The sequence below is a fragment of the Xyrauchen texanus genome, chromosome 16 (assembly GCF_025860055.1).
Source record: "Xyrauchen texanus isolate HMW12.3.18 chromosome 16, RBS_HiC_50CHRs, whole genome shotgun sequence".
Lineage (NCBI taxonomy): Eukaryota > Metazoa > Chordata > Actinopteri > Cypriniformes > Catostomidae > Xyrauchen > Xyrauchen texanus.
In genome coordinates this window covers 27,065,123-27,081,360 of record NC_068291.1, presented here as the reverse complement: position 1 = coordinate 27,081,360, position 16,238 = coordinate 27,065,123, and the positions used below count along the sequence as shown (strand labels likewise).

General features: G+C 38.5%; 1 protein-coding gene across 2 annotated transcripts in view; it reads left to right on the top strand.

Annotated features, from left to right (window-relative positions):
* LOC127657282 (wings apart-like protein homolog) overlaps positions 1–607 on the top strand; it is a 31,541-nt gene extending 30,934 nt beyond the window's left edge. For both annotated transcript variants that reach the window (XM_052146010.1, XM_052146009.1), the window contains exon 20: positions 522–607. In XM_052146010.1, coding sequence (XP_052001970.1) covers positions 522–587 — 66 coding nt within the window. In that variant the 3' untranslated portion in view covers positions 588–607. The remainder of the gene's footprint in view (positions 1–521) is intronic.
* The last annotated feature ends 15,631 nt before the right edge of the window (positions 608–16,238 follow it).

The following is a 16,238-nucleotide window of genomic DNA, read 5'->3' as shown; positions in this document are numbered from 1 at the left end:
CTTTGGGCCAATGGCCAAGCACCTTTGGCGAGCTGATTACCCTAGCGCCAAAGAAGGTCAACTGAGGATTGAGGCGGGATCAATGTCAAAGACTGAGTTTTGCGGAATCAGTTCTCGCTTACCACAAAGCAAAGACCAAAATAAGCCAACAAACAGCAGCTTCAGTATCCACCATGTTCAATTCGAGGGCTAGATTTTATCCAGAGTCCGGTACCTCAGGTTGAGCTTCCCTCTTGCTTGTGAAATGGGCAGGGTGTGTGAGTGTGGCACCAGGGCAGTGTAGTAAGGGTGGGTTTTAGGGCTGCAGGGCTATTTGCCCGGTGGTGGGAATGCAGATTGATTTTGATGTTGTAGCTCGGGGTCTGTGGCTATTGGCCCAGCTGACCAATTGATAACCCCATCCTGATAGTGGAAAGTAACTAATGATGTCAAAGAGAAGAATTCATGTACTCCATTTCTTTGATGTGGGCATTGACATTCATATATGTTATTTCTTTTTCTCTGTCCTTTCCCATTATCAGTGTTCTGTTGGAACCACAGGACAGAAATCTATCTCACGGGTGATCGAATACTTTGAGCACTGTTAGCAGAGGTGTAATAGACCCCCTTCCGTGGGATAAATCTGGACCTGGCAATGTGCCTTAGGCCCTTTAGGAAAGGAAGCAGCAGCTTCGGTGGTAAATGTGGTTTACGTTGCTATGATCACATCACCTGAGTGACTCTCTGGCACTGGAGAGACTTCCGCCATTCTTTTAGTTTTTAGGTTGTGTTTTCAAATGCTGTCTCTCTCTATCTCTTGCTCACACACACACACTCAAAACTATGGCCCCATTTACACCTTACATTCAAATATGTTTTCGGTGATCAGATTGTTGTCGGATTGCACTTGACCACATTCAGTGACAGGTGCACCCAAGACACGTTGTGAACGGATAGTGATCAGATCTTATCACTGAAACCACATTCAGTGGTGGTCAGAAAAGAATACTGACCACATTCATAGCTGTAAATGCAAAGATTTTTGTTATCCGGAAACAACTACACAAGTAATTCATTATGTGAGTTTACGCTACAGTCAGCCTTTCTTGAGTTTTTCTGTTAATTCTGCCATTGCAATGTGAAGAACACCAGACACTGCCATGTTGCAATCTTGTCACCTGAACAATGAACAAAATGAATTATTCCATTGGAATTCACTTGGAATATCCTGTCGCGCTCTTCAAATCCCTCTTGCTCTCGTCTCCCACCTGTTTTCTAATCACCCGTGACACTCACATGAAACCAGGCTTCTCTCACGTTTCAGATGAAGCATATGTAGCCAAGCGCAGAACGCGAGACAAAAATCATTAAATTTGCTTTGGCGACCTGAAATTTAGATTTGTCGGCCGCCAAAAATTTTAAATTAAGGAAAAACCCTGACTCTTAACATAATAGAAATCATTTGAATTATTATTATTATGTTTTTCAAATTCGCTAAAAGTCTGAGAAGTTTCCATTTACACAGCCTTTGATATAATATGCAAGTAATTTTTTCCATTTTGCGTGGGTCATTTTGATCCGATCTCTATCCAATCTCAGTGGAGACTCATTTGACTGCAAGGTGTAAATAAAATCCAGCTAAATAACATCCAGATACTGGATTTGAGACACATGTTAATGCAAGGGCACATGTTAATGGGGCCTATGTGTTTCCGTAATGTTTTGTTTTAAAGCACTGATTCTCATTTAAAATTGATTTATGCTTATTATGAAACAAAACAAATTCTAAACCATTTCACAGTCAAATAACATATTGATTTCTCAAACACCAAGATCTTATATTATGTGTGGGAAAATATGTTGATGAGGTAATAAGATGCCTTCTGAACCAAAGATGAAACCCCTTTAGACAGCAAAACACATACTCAACTTGAAAGTTATGTTCTCAGATGCATGTTGTAGACAGCTAATTAGCATCAGAGATTAGTCTATTCATTTGCTTGTTAAACCACAAGAAACCCACCTTTTATTACAAATAGCCCAGACACAAGCAGTTTTAAAGCAAAGCACAAATACTAGATATCTTGTTTAGCTCTATCCTGCAAAAGTGGGGAAAATACCATTTATTCCTTTATTGATTTCTAAGGACTTTGTTTTAAGTTACCATGTTTCAATCAATCTTTCTTTCTTTTGCAAATACAATGCAATTGAGCTACTGGGTTTGATTTCTTTTAAAGTGACACCATGATTACAGTAAACAGGGAATTCTGATGATTTTACCTGGATATCTGTGGATAATTTATTTTGTTTTTTCACTTCTGATCATCCACAGGCTCTTTTAGATATTTCAATTGTGAAAAATCGTTATCTTACTGGAGTAACCCATGATTTAAAGTCATCAAATATAGCCATCAAATGCATGCTTTTTTTTTTTTACTTAATTGTATTCTTGTTTTCGTTTTATTAGTTTAAATTAGTTTTGAATTCTGCTGTGTAGTCCCAATTTTATGAAATGTTAAAAAAAAAAGACTGCACCTGAATTTTTGTGTTTTATTGGGTTTTTAAATGATTCCTTCAAAATTATTATCCTCTGTTAATTTAAACAACACTGATTTTAATATAATAGAATGATATTTTATTGTTTTATAATTTTATGATGGAGTTTTTTCTTTACCTTTAATGTGGTTTAGGAAAATTGTTTCTTTTGTTTCAAATATTTTTATTCCATCCTGTGTTTGTCTTCAGCTGAACGTGATCCTGCAGTATGGCTTGAAGCTGCTGAAAGGTTTAAAAAAGCAAAACAAACAAAACCGTGCATCCGATCTTTTTTAAGACTAAAGCTAAGCAAGTGTCCTCTATTCCTTTCAGATCTTTGCTGAAGCAGAGCCATATGGAGTAAAGCTTGTTATATTTTGTAAAACTAAAGCTAATAGTTAATTTACAGATCTGATTTATTTTAAAAACAAAATTCCTCTTAATTGTACATATCTCTGTAAATAGTTGCTATTTGATGTTAGACTGCTAGACTACATTAACCAAACCTGATTTTTCTTTGTTTTATACTTTCCCCCCCCATTTTGGTTATAGCTGTTATAGCTATTGTTTTAGATAAAAGTATTACAATTACTATATATATATATATATATATATATATATGAAAAAAAAAAAAAAAAAACAATTTGTACCATTTTCCAGGATGTTGTCTTTGGTTACAATGTAAATAATTTTACCTTGAATAAATACTTGCTACTTTCAGTAATTGTTGACTGTGTTTTACAATTTTAGACTGCTTTTTCAACCTTTAGTTGATATTTGTGTGGGTAAAAGAAATTTTTTAGAAAATCCACACTAATGTCATTATCTCATTGTGTCATGCTGGGATTAAATGCAAAGCAACCGCGATAAAACAATCTATAAGAAATTGAAAACCATAATCCCTTGTCAGAGAAGGTCATTTAGCTATGAATGTAAAGCTCTGAAGCTATAGATTTATATTTTATGTGATGTGTTTAAGGTCTTTGGATAATGTTGTGCACTCCTAGCCTGTTTACAAGTCTGCGAGAACCTGACCTGTGTGTGTGTGTGTGTGTGTGTGTGTGTGTGATGTGTGTGTGTATATATATATATATATATACACACACACACACAGTATCTCACAATAGTGAGATCAACCCTCACATTTTTGTAAATATTTGATTATATTTTTTCATGTGAAAACACTCAAGAAATTACTCTTTGCTACAATGTAAAGTAGTGAGTGTACAGCTTGTATAACAGTGTAAATTTGCTGTCCCATCAAAATAACTAAACACAAAGCCATTAATGTCTAAACCGCTGGCAACAAAAGTGAGTACACTCCTAAGTGAAAATTTCCAAATTGGGCCAAATTACCCATTTTTCCTCCCCGGTGTCATGTGACTCATTAGTGTTACAAGATCTCAGGTGTGTTAAATTTGGGGTTGTCGCTCTCACACTCCCTCAAACTGGTCACTGGAAGTTCAACATGGCACCTTGTGGCAAAGAACTCTCTGAGGATCTGAAAAAAGAATTGTTGCTCTACATAAAGATGGCCTAGGCTATAAGAAGATTGCCAAGACCCTGACACTGAGCTGCAGCACGTTGGCCAAGACCATAGAGCGGTTTAACAGGACAGGTTCCACGCAGAACAGGCCTCGCCATGGTCACACTGAATCAAATTGGTCTGCATGGCTGTCGTCCCAAAAGGATGCCTCTTCTAAAGATGATGCACTAGCTGGGTGTCACACTGGAGCTATATAAGTGTTTATGTAACCTTATATCTAAAGTTTTCCTTGAAAAATTTATTTACACCTATGTATGTTTTCTCATGCAGTGGTTTTGTATGTATGTAGTTCAAAACCTTCTAAATTATATATTTTGGTGAACTAGGTTTAAAAACAAAATATATTTTTTTGTAATAGCTATGGGTTAAACTGATTATCAATAACTGACAAAATTCAACTAAATTAAACTGATGTCAGGATGAGAAGTTTTTGGTCAAAACTATTAAAAATGTTCAATAGGTTTTTTGTTGCTAAGAAAAAGTGTGATAACAAGCCTTACCTGACACTCACACGAGCACACACATATTTTTGTGTTTATTTATTTATTGCACGGAGTTTTACTTGTTGTGTAATGCCTGTTTTCCAAAAGAATACCCCCCCCACCCCCACCCCGTTAATTTCATTTCGGCATTACTGTGTTTTTACCAGTCGGAGTTGTCAGAGCTGGTTTCCAGAAGAGGGCGCTTTGGCTCAGGCTGAAGGCCTACCGAAAAATATTTGTTGTTGTTGGCTCTTTGCTAAACTGCTGATGCCTGATTCATACTCGCCATGAAGAACATTTTAAACCATGCTGTCCAACTGACTACAATGGCAACAATGATGTATGTAAGTTCTGTTTCATTTTTCATTAACAAATCAAGGGTTTACCTGTTTCGGGTTTCAACAGTAAAAATTATCTTTGCCCTGCTGTTCGAAGGCAGTTCTCTGTCCTCCGAATGAATTTAAACAGCTGCAACTCAGTGTTTGCGTGCCATAAGGATTTGTATGAATTTTCAGAGTTCTCTCAGGCAGTTAAAAAAATTATATTCTGTGTAAAATCACATTTCGTATTAACATTGTTGGGTAACATTATTAAAAATAACTCGTTAGAATATGTTACTCCTTCAAAAAGCTACTTTATTAAATTGTAAATTTTTTATGGAAAGTGAACATTTTAAAAAAAGTAAAAAGGTTATTTTTCTCACAGCCACTTTCTCTTCTGCTATGCTATGCATTCCATACAAATAAGCCATGCATTGCATACAAGATATATTACAGGCCATGCTAGCAACTGTACAACACACATGTCAAAACAACATAGTAAACAAACAGATAATTAGAAGTAGGTCTTCATGTCATATTTATAATAAAGAATTAATAACATAAATATTCAAGATATGTTGAAGTCCATCAACATTGCAGCCAATATGAATAATGAAGTATAATAACTGTCTTACCTAAAGCAGCAAAGTCCAACACTTGAACCTGCATCATATGATGATATATCATCATGTGCTGTGCCCATCGACAATGCCAGAGACAACTTAAGATGTTTTTCAAAAGTCGGGATCAAATTCAGTGGGGAATGCCAGCCTAACATGTTTAAGGAATGTGTCTGATAATAAAATTATATTTTTCTTGTTTTGAGTTGATCCATGGTGCGTACAGACACCACTGGTTGATTGCATACAACTTCAAAGGCGCATGTATATGCATCTTGAATGGAGTGTTTTTAATGTTACCAAAATGTCATAAAAATGGATTGTTTCATGAATCAAACTACTTGTTTATTATATAAAAAAAATTGAATCTTTTTAAAAACTTAAGACATTTTCTCTGCATAAACAATCGATTTAGAGCATTGCTCTGAGCCACTGATCCAGAGTCAGCTTTCTTCATCCCATTCTCCCAGTTACGGGGAGCTGTAACACGGAGCAGTTCGGCTGCATAAGTCAGTGAATTGAGTGAGTATTTCACCCTGTGTATCATGTCATGGAAAGTGGAAGACTAGTCTTATATTCCCTCTGCCTAAACGCGTTTACTGCTTTCTTTAATGCAGTGTGTATTAACACATGAATCAGTCGCGTTTCACTCAACCGAATGTTGTCCTCATATTGCACTAAACACAATTATCCTGGCTTGTATAGCAAATGCACATGCGTGATTCAGCTGCTATAATACTCAGCATAAAGAGATAAAACATTTCTGGCCTCACAAATCCTTGAAGAGTTAGGGACTTTTATGTGTTTGTATTTGAGATTTCTTAGCTAAAACTCAAATATCATAAGGCTTCACTTGGATTTGTTTGATCTGACAGTATGTAACAAATTTCAAATTCCAAATACATACAGGGTAAAATGTCAAATGATGTTTCTTAAATGACTCTGTCTATGCTGCACAATGAGGAGAATGTGGTCTCAATAAATACAGGCATATAAATAGCATTCTTGGATCCCTTAATACATTGCAGACACACAGACAAGTCCAGTTCACTCCACAGACATGTATCTGAATAGATTATTGGCATTCATAGCTAATTTATTATTAAACTGAAATTCTTTGTGAATGATTTTCTTCCTAGGGATTAGTTGGGTAAGAACAGTTGACTATCAAGTTCAGAAGTGTTTCGTTCTTTTTCAATACACAAAAGGCACTTGAACCTACCACACAGACTTTTTAAAAGCAGAACTGATCAAGAGTATGTTGTGCTGAATGGAAATGTAGATTTTGATCTAAATTAGAGCTAGTGGTATAGATATTTTGGAGTTGCCTGTGGGCAAAGACTCAGTACGTGAAGACCAGGCTGATCAATGAGTCTGCCGAAGAGACAGACACAACCGTTCATGAGCTACTAATCAGCTATCAATCATTCTGTTTGCTGTATGACTACTTAAAATGGGCTACTAATACTTAGAGTGTGTGTTTTTTCAGATCACTAACTCTTAAGTATGAGCAGTATAGTGATGCAAGCACGCTAATGAAACTGAGCAGCCAACTGAAACCTCTTAGAGCTGATTTTACACTGATCTGTGGGCAAGTCTGATATTTCTTGTATAATAATTAGAGTTTATCGAAATAAGGGAGGCAATCCTTGCATCAGCCTCATGAGCGTAGAATCATATTAATGTCCAGCCTTTCTGTGCATGTTTAATGAAGAGTACAGAACCTCCCCAAGGACGGCAGAGCGAATGAGACATGAATGCATCAGCTAAACAGGTGATGCCTGTGTGTTTGTGTGTGTGTGTGTGTGTGTGTGTGTGTGTGTGTGTGTGAGAGAGAGAGAGAGAGAGAGATGGAGCTGTCTGGTGTTTGTCCTGCAGGGGGGAATAAATCAGAGCGGCCTGGCAATAAAACTTTAATGAAGAAACAGAAACAGACTCACTCAAGTCCAGCCTTATCATACCATCTTTCTTTCACACACATTTAATCACTCCTTTGACCATCCTCTTTCTCACTTTTTCTACTTAATGCTTTAATCAGTTTTTGACACAAATAATAGATGTTAACGTGTTAAATTAGTGCTTAACATTTTATCGTTTTAGTACGTATAAGGTTTTAATATATAAGTTGCTAGTGCTCCTCACATGAAGTCCACATGAAAATCAAATCACAAAATGGTTTTATGTTACATATTACTACACTAATGATGCAATACTCTTATAAGCATAAATCATTTGGGTAAAAAGGTTCATTTTTAATTAACCCTAACTGTTTTATCAATACTTTTCTGTTTTACATGAAATACATTTATATCAACATTTCTTTCTGTCAGCCATCTAGAATCGCCTTGTCGAAAAGGATACATGCAGCGCTGCCATAATCCAGAAATATACAAAATGACAAAAAACTTGTGGAGAATTAGATGTGATCTAGGAGCTTTAAACAACTTTATACAGTGCATATCATTAAAGAGCCTGTGGATCCTCATAGCCTAATTTGCATTCACATCAAAATCAAACATGGTGCTATTGTGAATAAGGTTTATATATGTTAAGCAGATGTTAGTCTCAGTCACCATTCACTTTTATTGTAAAGAAAAAAGATGCAATGTAAGTGAATGTTGACTTAGGCTAACATTCTGCCTAACATCTCCTTTTGTGTTGCCTCTAAATCAGGTTTAGAGGGAGTAAATATGACAGAAATGTCATTTTTGGGTGAACTATTCCTTCCATTGCTGCGGCAGTAACTAACTTCAGTAATCAAGGAAGCGATATAGAGGAAGCGATATAGTGTATTTCTTTTCATTAAACCGGATGTGTTATTATTCAGGTAATTAGCTATAAATATGTCGAAAGTTTAACTAGCTTCAAACTCTTAAAGGAGACCTATTATGTCCCTTTTTACAAGATGTAATATAAGTCTGAGGTGTCCCCAGAATGAGTCTGTGAAGTTTCAGCCTAAAATACCTCATGGATCATTTATTATACCATGTTATAAATGCCTCTTTTTGGGTGAAATAAAAATTTTACAGATTTTGTGTGTCTCTTTAAATACAAATGAGCTGCTGCTCCTCGCCCACTTTCTGGAAGAGGGCTGTGCCTTTACAGCTCATGCTTCGAATACTACACCAACAACAAATCAGAACCAATATGACTGAAAGCGTAAATACCAGAATTCAGCCATATATGTATGAATATATGTATTTGTATATATATATATATATATATATATATATATATATATATATATATATATATATATATATATACAGTATTTCACAAAAGTGAGTTCACCCCTCACATTTTTGTAAATATTTGATTATATCTTTTCATGTGACAACACTGAAGAAATGACACTTTGCTACAATGTAAAGTAGTGAGTCTACAGCTTGTATAACAGTGTAAATTTGCTGTCCCCTCAAAATAACTCAACACACAGCCATTAATGTCTAAACCTCTGGCAACAAAAGTGAGTACACCCCTAAGTGAAAATGTCCAAATTGGGCCCAAAATGTCAATATTTTGTGTGGCCACCATTATTTTCCAGCACTGCTTTAACCCTCTTGGGCATGGAGTTCACCAGAGCTTCACAGGTTGCCACTGGAGTCCTCTTCCACTCCTCCATGACGACATCATGGAGCTGGTGGATGTTAGAGACCTTGTGCTCCTTCACCTTCCGTTTGAGGATGCCCCACAGATGCTCAATAGGGTTTAGGTCTGGAGACATGCTTGGCAGTCCATCACCTTCACCCTCAGCTTCTTTAGCAAGGCAGTGGTCGTCTTGGAGGTGTGTTTGGGGTTGTTATCATACTGGAATACTGCCCTGCGTCCCAGTCTCTGAAGGGAGGGGATCATGCTCTGCTTCAGTATGTCACAGTACATGTTGGCATTCATTATTCCCTCAATGAACTGTAGCTCCCCAGTGCTGGCAGCACTCATGCAGCCCCAGACCATGACACTACCACCACCATGCTTGACTGTAGGCAAGACACACTTGTCTGTGTACTCCTCACCTGGTTTCCACCACACACGTTTGACACCATCTGAACCAAATAAGTTTATCTTGATCTCATCAGACCACAGGACATGGTTCCAGTAATCCATGTCCTTAGTCTGCTTGTCTTCTGCAAACTGTTTGCGGGCTTTCTTGTGCATCATCTTTAGAAGAGGCTTCCTTCTGGGACGACAGCCTTGCAGACCAATTTGATGCAGTGTGCTGCGTATGGTCTGAGGACTGACAGGCCCACCCCCACCCCTTCAACATCTGCAGCAATGCTGGCAGCACTCATATGTCTATTTCCCAAAGACAACCTCTGGATATGACGCTGAGCACGTGCACTCAACTTCTTTGGTTGACCATGGCGAGGCCTGTTCTACGTGGAACCTATTCTGTTAAACCGCTGTATGGTCTTGGCCACCGTGCTGCAGCTCAGTGTCAGGGTCTTGGCAATCTTCTTATAGCCTAGGCCATCTTTATGTAGAGCAACAATTCTTTTTTTCAGATCCTCAGAGAGTTCTTTGCCATGAGGTGCCATGTTGAACTTCCAGTGACCAGTTTGAGGTAGTGTTAGAGCGACGACACCAAATTTAACACACCTGAGACCTTGTAACACTAACGAGTCACATGACACCGGGAAGGGAAAATGGCTAATTTGGCCCAATTTGGACATTTTCACTTAGGAGTATACTCACTTTTGTTGTCAGCGGTTTAGACATTAATGGCTGTGTGTTGAGTTATTTGAGGGGACAGCAAATTTACACTGTTATACAAGCTGTACACTCACTACTTTACATTGTAGCAAAGTGTCATTTCTTCAGTGTTGTCACATGAAAAGATAAAATCAAATATTTACAAAAATGTGAGGGGTGTATTCACTTTTGTGAGATACTGTGTATATATATATATATATATATATATATATATATATATATATATATATATATATCTGGTCTCCGTGAATACAATCACAGACAATGGTAACTGATAGTAAGCATTTTTGGGTTAAAAAGAATGACATAGCTCTGGTCTCTGTAAACCAATCAAAGACAATGGTATTTTTAGCCATGTAATCAGCTAACAAGCACATTCAGAAAGGCGAATTGCAAAAATATAAAGTGTGAAACTTACATCTTCAGGATATAAAGCTGGAACATGAACAGTTGGTATGATCCATGCTTGAGAATATTTTTTTTTTTGAAAATCCTGCTTTATATTGACACTCATTCTCAAAGCATTCCAGTATAAAATGATTTGCACAAACATACACAGTTTTTTTTTTAATGTTTTGGGGCACATTTCCTTCAAAAACAAAACTTGTCCACTGCATCTTCAGTGGCTCTGATGTCGGGAGTTCATGAAGACTCTTACGTTCACTTCTGCAGCCAACAACAGAACTCTTATGATGCTTACGAAGTTGAGACATTATTCTTCTCACTGTATCTGCTCCAGTATGGGAAAAAATGCCGGACTGTGTGTAGATCACTCAGGGGAGGATCTGTGATAATAGGGCGGAGTCCATCACCAGTCGTGGGCGATGCCTGCTCTAACATGATGTCACTTTAGAGCAGAAACAAAAAAACATTCATTTTGACACCGTTTTTGATTAATAGAAATCAGTGGCAGCTGCTGGTCTTTCAAAGAGGGGAAGCTCATTTTCGGCCTACATTATAAACTTATTTAAAAGTAAATTCTGCCCTACGTTCCTTTTCGAGAAAATGCACTGTGACTCTGTCCTACCAACTAGGCGTCTTTTCCAGTGACTTGACCAGTGTCTTCTCAATGGCCAGCAGAGCTAGGCTGCTTAAACGACCTTGGCCCATTGTGTTACGGGTGTAGGACTTGAGACGCTTTAAACAGGAGAAGCTCCTTTCTACACCTGCAGATGTAGCTCCAATTGTTGCCACTAATGAGAACAGTTTGTAAAGCTGAGGCATTGCACTGTCCAACTCCATGTCTTTGAGGAACACCAAGTAATCACACAGCTTTCCCCAGTTACCCTGCAAGTCCTGATCTGAATACAGGACTTGAAGTTCAGACCTCAGTCTCCCTGAATCAAAGTGATGGCCATAACTTTTCAGGACACTTTGAAGGCCTCTGGAAATTCTTGTCTCATGTCATCAAATTTCCCTGGATTGACTAATTCTAAGAAGAGCATACTTTCCAAATTTGAAAAACGTTGAGGAATCTGCTCCAAGATGTTATCAAGGATGGCCATGTAGAGATTTCTGTAGTGCTCTTGGGGATCCTGCAATTGGGTCAGACGGCGTTTCTCATGGGCTCATCTCGTGGGTCTGATGTGAGATCTGCTGTTTTGGCATAAACAGCTTGGAAAGCCCCCTCTGACCTTTTCTCTTTGACAAATGCAAGAAGAGATTCAATTATTTTCTTGCAGTAAAAAACATCCATCGCCCTCTGCTGGACAACATCAAAGACCACATCAGTCTCAGTGAAGATTTGTTCATATGTGTACAACATGAACACAAACTCAAAATCCTCCAGTTTCCTCAGAAAGCCTTTGGCACAATCCAGTGTATCATCATCAATTGTCGTGTCTGCAATGATGTTTTCAAATGTCTGCAGGAGGCCATCATAATTGTTTGCCACAGTGCTCACTATCCGTGATGTGAAATTCCATCGAGTAGGAGCGTTTCTGGGCAACCTTGAACAGCCTGCAGACTCCAGAAAAGACGTCCTCTTTGTGGATTTTGAAAAAAATGTGCCAAACCCAGAGAGTGATGCAAAAAAATTCTGCACTCAGGCAAGCATTTAGCCCCCTGTGACAGCACCAGATTCAGTCTGTGTGCATAGCAATGCACAAACATTGCACTTGGGGCTATTGCTTTCACTTTGGCCTGCAGACCATTGAGTGCTGAAGCCATGACAGCAGCCCCATCATAGGTCTGTGCCACAAGCTTATCCTTAAAATTGTAGGCCTGCATGTTCTCATTTAAAACATCAAAAACGGACTGAGCATCTCGCCCTCCAGAAACATCAAAAAATCCAATAAAGCGCTCCTGAATTTTACCTGCACTATCCACATAGCTGAACAATGACAGAGAGTTGGGCACGGCAGGATATATCAGTTGTTTCATCCACCTGCCATCCAAAAAAGGGAGCATCCTGAATTTCATCTCTGATCTGATCAGAAATGGTGGCAGCAAGAGCAGAGATCAAGTCATTTTGAATAGTATGGGACATACCAGAAAACACAGTTGAGGACTCTAATTGTGTGGACAGTACAGAGTCATATTTAGATAATGTTTCTGTGAACTCCCTGTAATTTCCCTTGTTGGATGATTCACTACTCTCATCATGTCCCCTAAATGACAGCTCCTGTCGGCCAAGCAAGGATGTTACATCAATAAGGCGGTTTAGGAAGGCCCTGTTTTGTTTGACTGTTTCATTATGTTTAGTCACTTGAATGCGAGCACCTTCATTGATTGCATGCTCAACCCTGATCCTGCCCATGCAACTTAATCTTGCACATGCATTCACATGTTCATTGCTCTTTTCATGTCTTTTATATGCCCTGTCAAAGTTAGACAGATCTCCAAACCCCACTTTTGACCAAACAACACATCCGTGAGATGGTTTCATCAAGAGGCATGGCCAGCAGTACATTTTATTTGTCACAGCACTTCCAGTCAGCCAGCTAACTTTGTCATACCATTAGAGCTGAAAAGACCTGTTATTTTTCCCTATTTTTTGCACTAAATCAATCTTAGGTGTTGATCTGCCCTGCTGTTTAATTCTAATTTTTTCCTCGTAAGGACGACTTTCAAATGGCTTCGCCAAAATCAGGTCGACAATATTAGCACCGTCTGCCATCGTACGCAGTTTCACCCGTACGACGCTAGCCTAGCCTACTGTATGAATGAATGAATGAACGAACGAACGAACGAACGACCGAACGCTCTAAAACAAAATATATTAAACTTGGTAAAACTGAAACAAGGAATGTGGTGTATAATTGTGTGAAATGTATTATGCAAATTGACTAGCAATTTCGCCAAACAAATATAAAGAAATAGGTTGCAGCAGTTTGTCTTTCGACTACACTTGAGAAATCCGCGATGGGACTGAGCGCGAAATAGCTTCAGTGACTTCTTATAGTACAGACTCCTGTCAATCAAAAGGAGATGCAGTCTTTCGACAGATCCTCCAATCATCACGCGGAAGCCCGGAGTCCGGGCCAGCCCACTCCTCATTCACCCCCAGAGACGCTGAGCATCCGTGGGCGGACATAATCGCAGCATTTATCCAATGACCGTCTATTTTCGGAGCACTGAAAAAACTGTTCAGAGTAGCCCCATTGAAGTCAATGGATGCTCGGCTTCAACAGGGAAATGCACTGACGCTACGGGAATGTATGAGAAGTAAATCGAGTCAGCCGACCTGCTATATGTAATGTAGCTGATTCTGAATGAACTCGTCTTCGAGATGAACGTGTTCTAATGTATTTTTAGTCAATAAATTGTTTACACAATAGTACATATTTGACCATTATTTTTTTGACATTATAGGGGAAGCTGAGCTTCCCTTGCAGTCTTAAAGAAATCCCCACTGATAGAAATATAAGAAAGAGGAGTGGGTGGACTTTTAACATTGTAGGTTGGTTGTGTACACACACTGCTGACTCACATTTATGTACAAACACTTTGTAAAAGTGAATTTTGCATAATAGGTCCCCTTTAAAACCTGTCTGACATTAGTAGAATGCATTGTGCACTCGCGGTTGCAGTCTGACACATTTCGGAACACAACAATGCAGAAAATCAAGTGTTCAAGAGTAAGTTTCAATCCTTTAAGATGTGTCTGAAAGGATCTACCTTGGCATAGCTTGGCATAATTTTTCAGCCTACCTTTTGCAGCAGCCTTCATTCTAGGAGAATGCCTGTGATGCATTAAAATGCTGTCTACGTAAGCAGCTCACTAGGTTTTTGAACAGAGCTACTGTGTCCTCCAGGCCAAAGGACTCACTGGATAATGAACTGTCTGACAGCTTACTGCTAGAATATACATTCCAGAGACATAAGATACGAAATTTAAAATAACAGTCACAAAATAATCTGATACATAGCCATATTTAGTGAAATATGAATGCAGACACATGAGTAGAATGAGGAAGATTTTAGAAATTAGGAACTCAGGTTTAGAAATATCAAACCTTACTGAGTTGCCATAGCAGCATAAGAAAAAATTGGAATGTACATTATGAAATCAGGGCTTTGGTAAATAGACTCCTAAAGCAAATGTCTTTATATCAGTGTCTCACTGGGATTTAATAATAAACGAGAGTGCTTAACCATGACCTGCTCTGCTTTTAATACCCCGCCCTTTATCAGTAATGCCCATCATGCTGTGCGAAAGCAGAACTTCATTTAACAGGCTCTTTACGAATTGTGTATAAAATAGTTCACACCCAAAGCCAATATGTTGCATGTGTCTGTGAGAGAATGATTGAGTATGTTTTAGGGATGCACCGAAATGAAAATTCTTGGCCGAAGCCGAATAATAATGAAACGCTTGGCCGAGGGCCGAAGGCCGAATACCGAACAAGGTGTTTCAAATTTTTTTCCATTTTTGACAATTGTTTTCACCATTGCATTAATTAAATAGTAAAAATTTGTTTTGTACTATTTTGTCTTGCTTTTCAGAGAAAAAAAAATTGCAAAAATCAAATTTAAAAATATTTATTTAACACTGAACAATTTTTTAAGATTCCAGCAGATATTATTCAAACAAAGCACAATATAACTTCTATAAATTTACTAAATAAATTAGTAAAAAAAACAAAAAAAAACAAATGTATTTGGTCATCTTTGAAGCCCCCCTTCTTGAATAGCCTATGTTAGGCCTATAACTAACTGCTGAAAGTAGTTGTAACTCAACAAAATTGCATTGAAATGTGCAAAAAATGTGGATGAACCCACAACAAATGAATAACTGTCCTAGACATAAGCCTAATAGCCTATTAATGTTAACAATAGAAACTACTTAAGTTTTACCAAAATATAAATAAAATCTTAAATTAATTTCCCATACAAGTAGCCTACCTGCGTGCCATCTGTGCCAGGTCGGGAAAGCGACCTTGATTGGTCCTCCAAAGCTCGAGAGGGTTATTGCTCCTGGGAGTGGGGACTTCTGAGAGATAAGAATCTAACTGTTGAGCGGTTAAGCTTGTCCTCTGTCTTGCAAATGGGTTATTCTCTTGGAGGATCTCATCGAACATGTCAGACAGCGAGACGGTGCACGGCTCATCTGTAGCACGAGCCCGTTTTCTCTCTGCGCTGTTTTCATCTCCTGCGCTGTGCATCACCTGACCGTCTCCATCACCTAGCAGCTTTCCCAAATCCAACTCGGCCTGGATCATTTCTCGTGTGCGCAACTTTTTCCCCACATCCAAGTAATGATCTTTATTTATATCGTGGCTCAAGTACAGTCCAGTACAGGGGTTCTGAGTCCGCCTGACTAAATCGTGTGCTGACAGCCTCTAAGAGCGCACTTTTAGTTGTTTTCACTCCGTGGTCTGTTTCAGCCTCTTTGTTTAAAAGTCGCTTTAGTGCTGCAAGTAATGGTATAACGTCTGCCACAGATGCATCAGATGAGCTTATTTCTTTTGTTATCTGCTCAAAGGGGGCGAGAAGAGAGAGAACGTTCTCGATTAACACCCACTGGTATGCGGTGAATGTCGCGGGCAGATCATGATCTGCTATGTATGTAGCCAGGACTCTCTTTTGCGCAAAAAGGCTTTCCAGC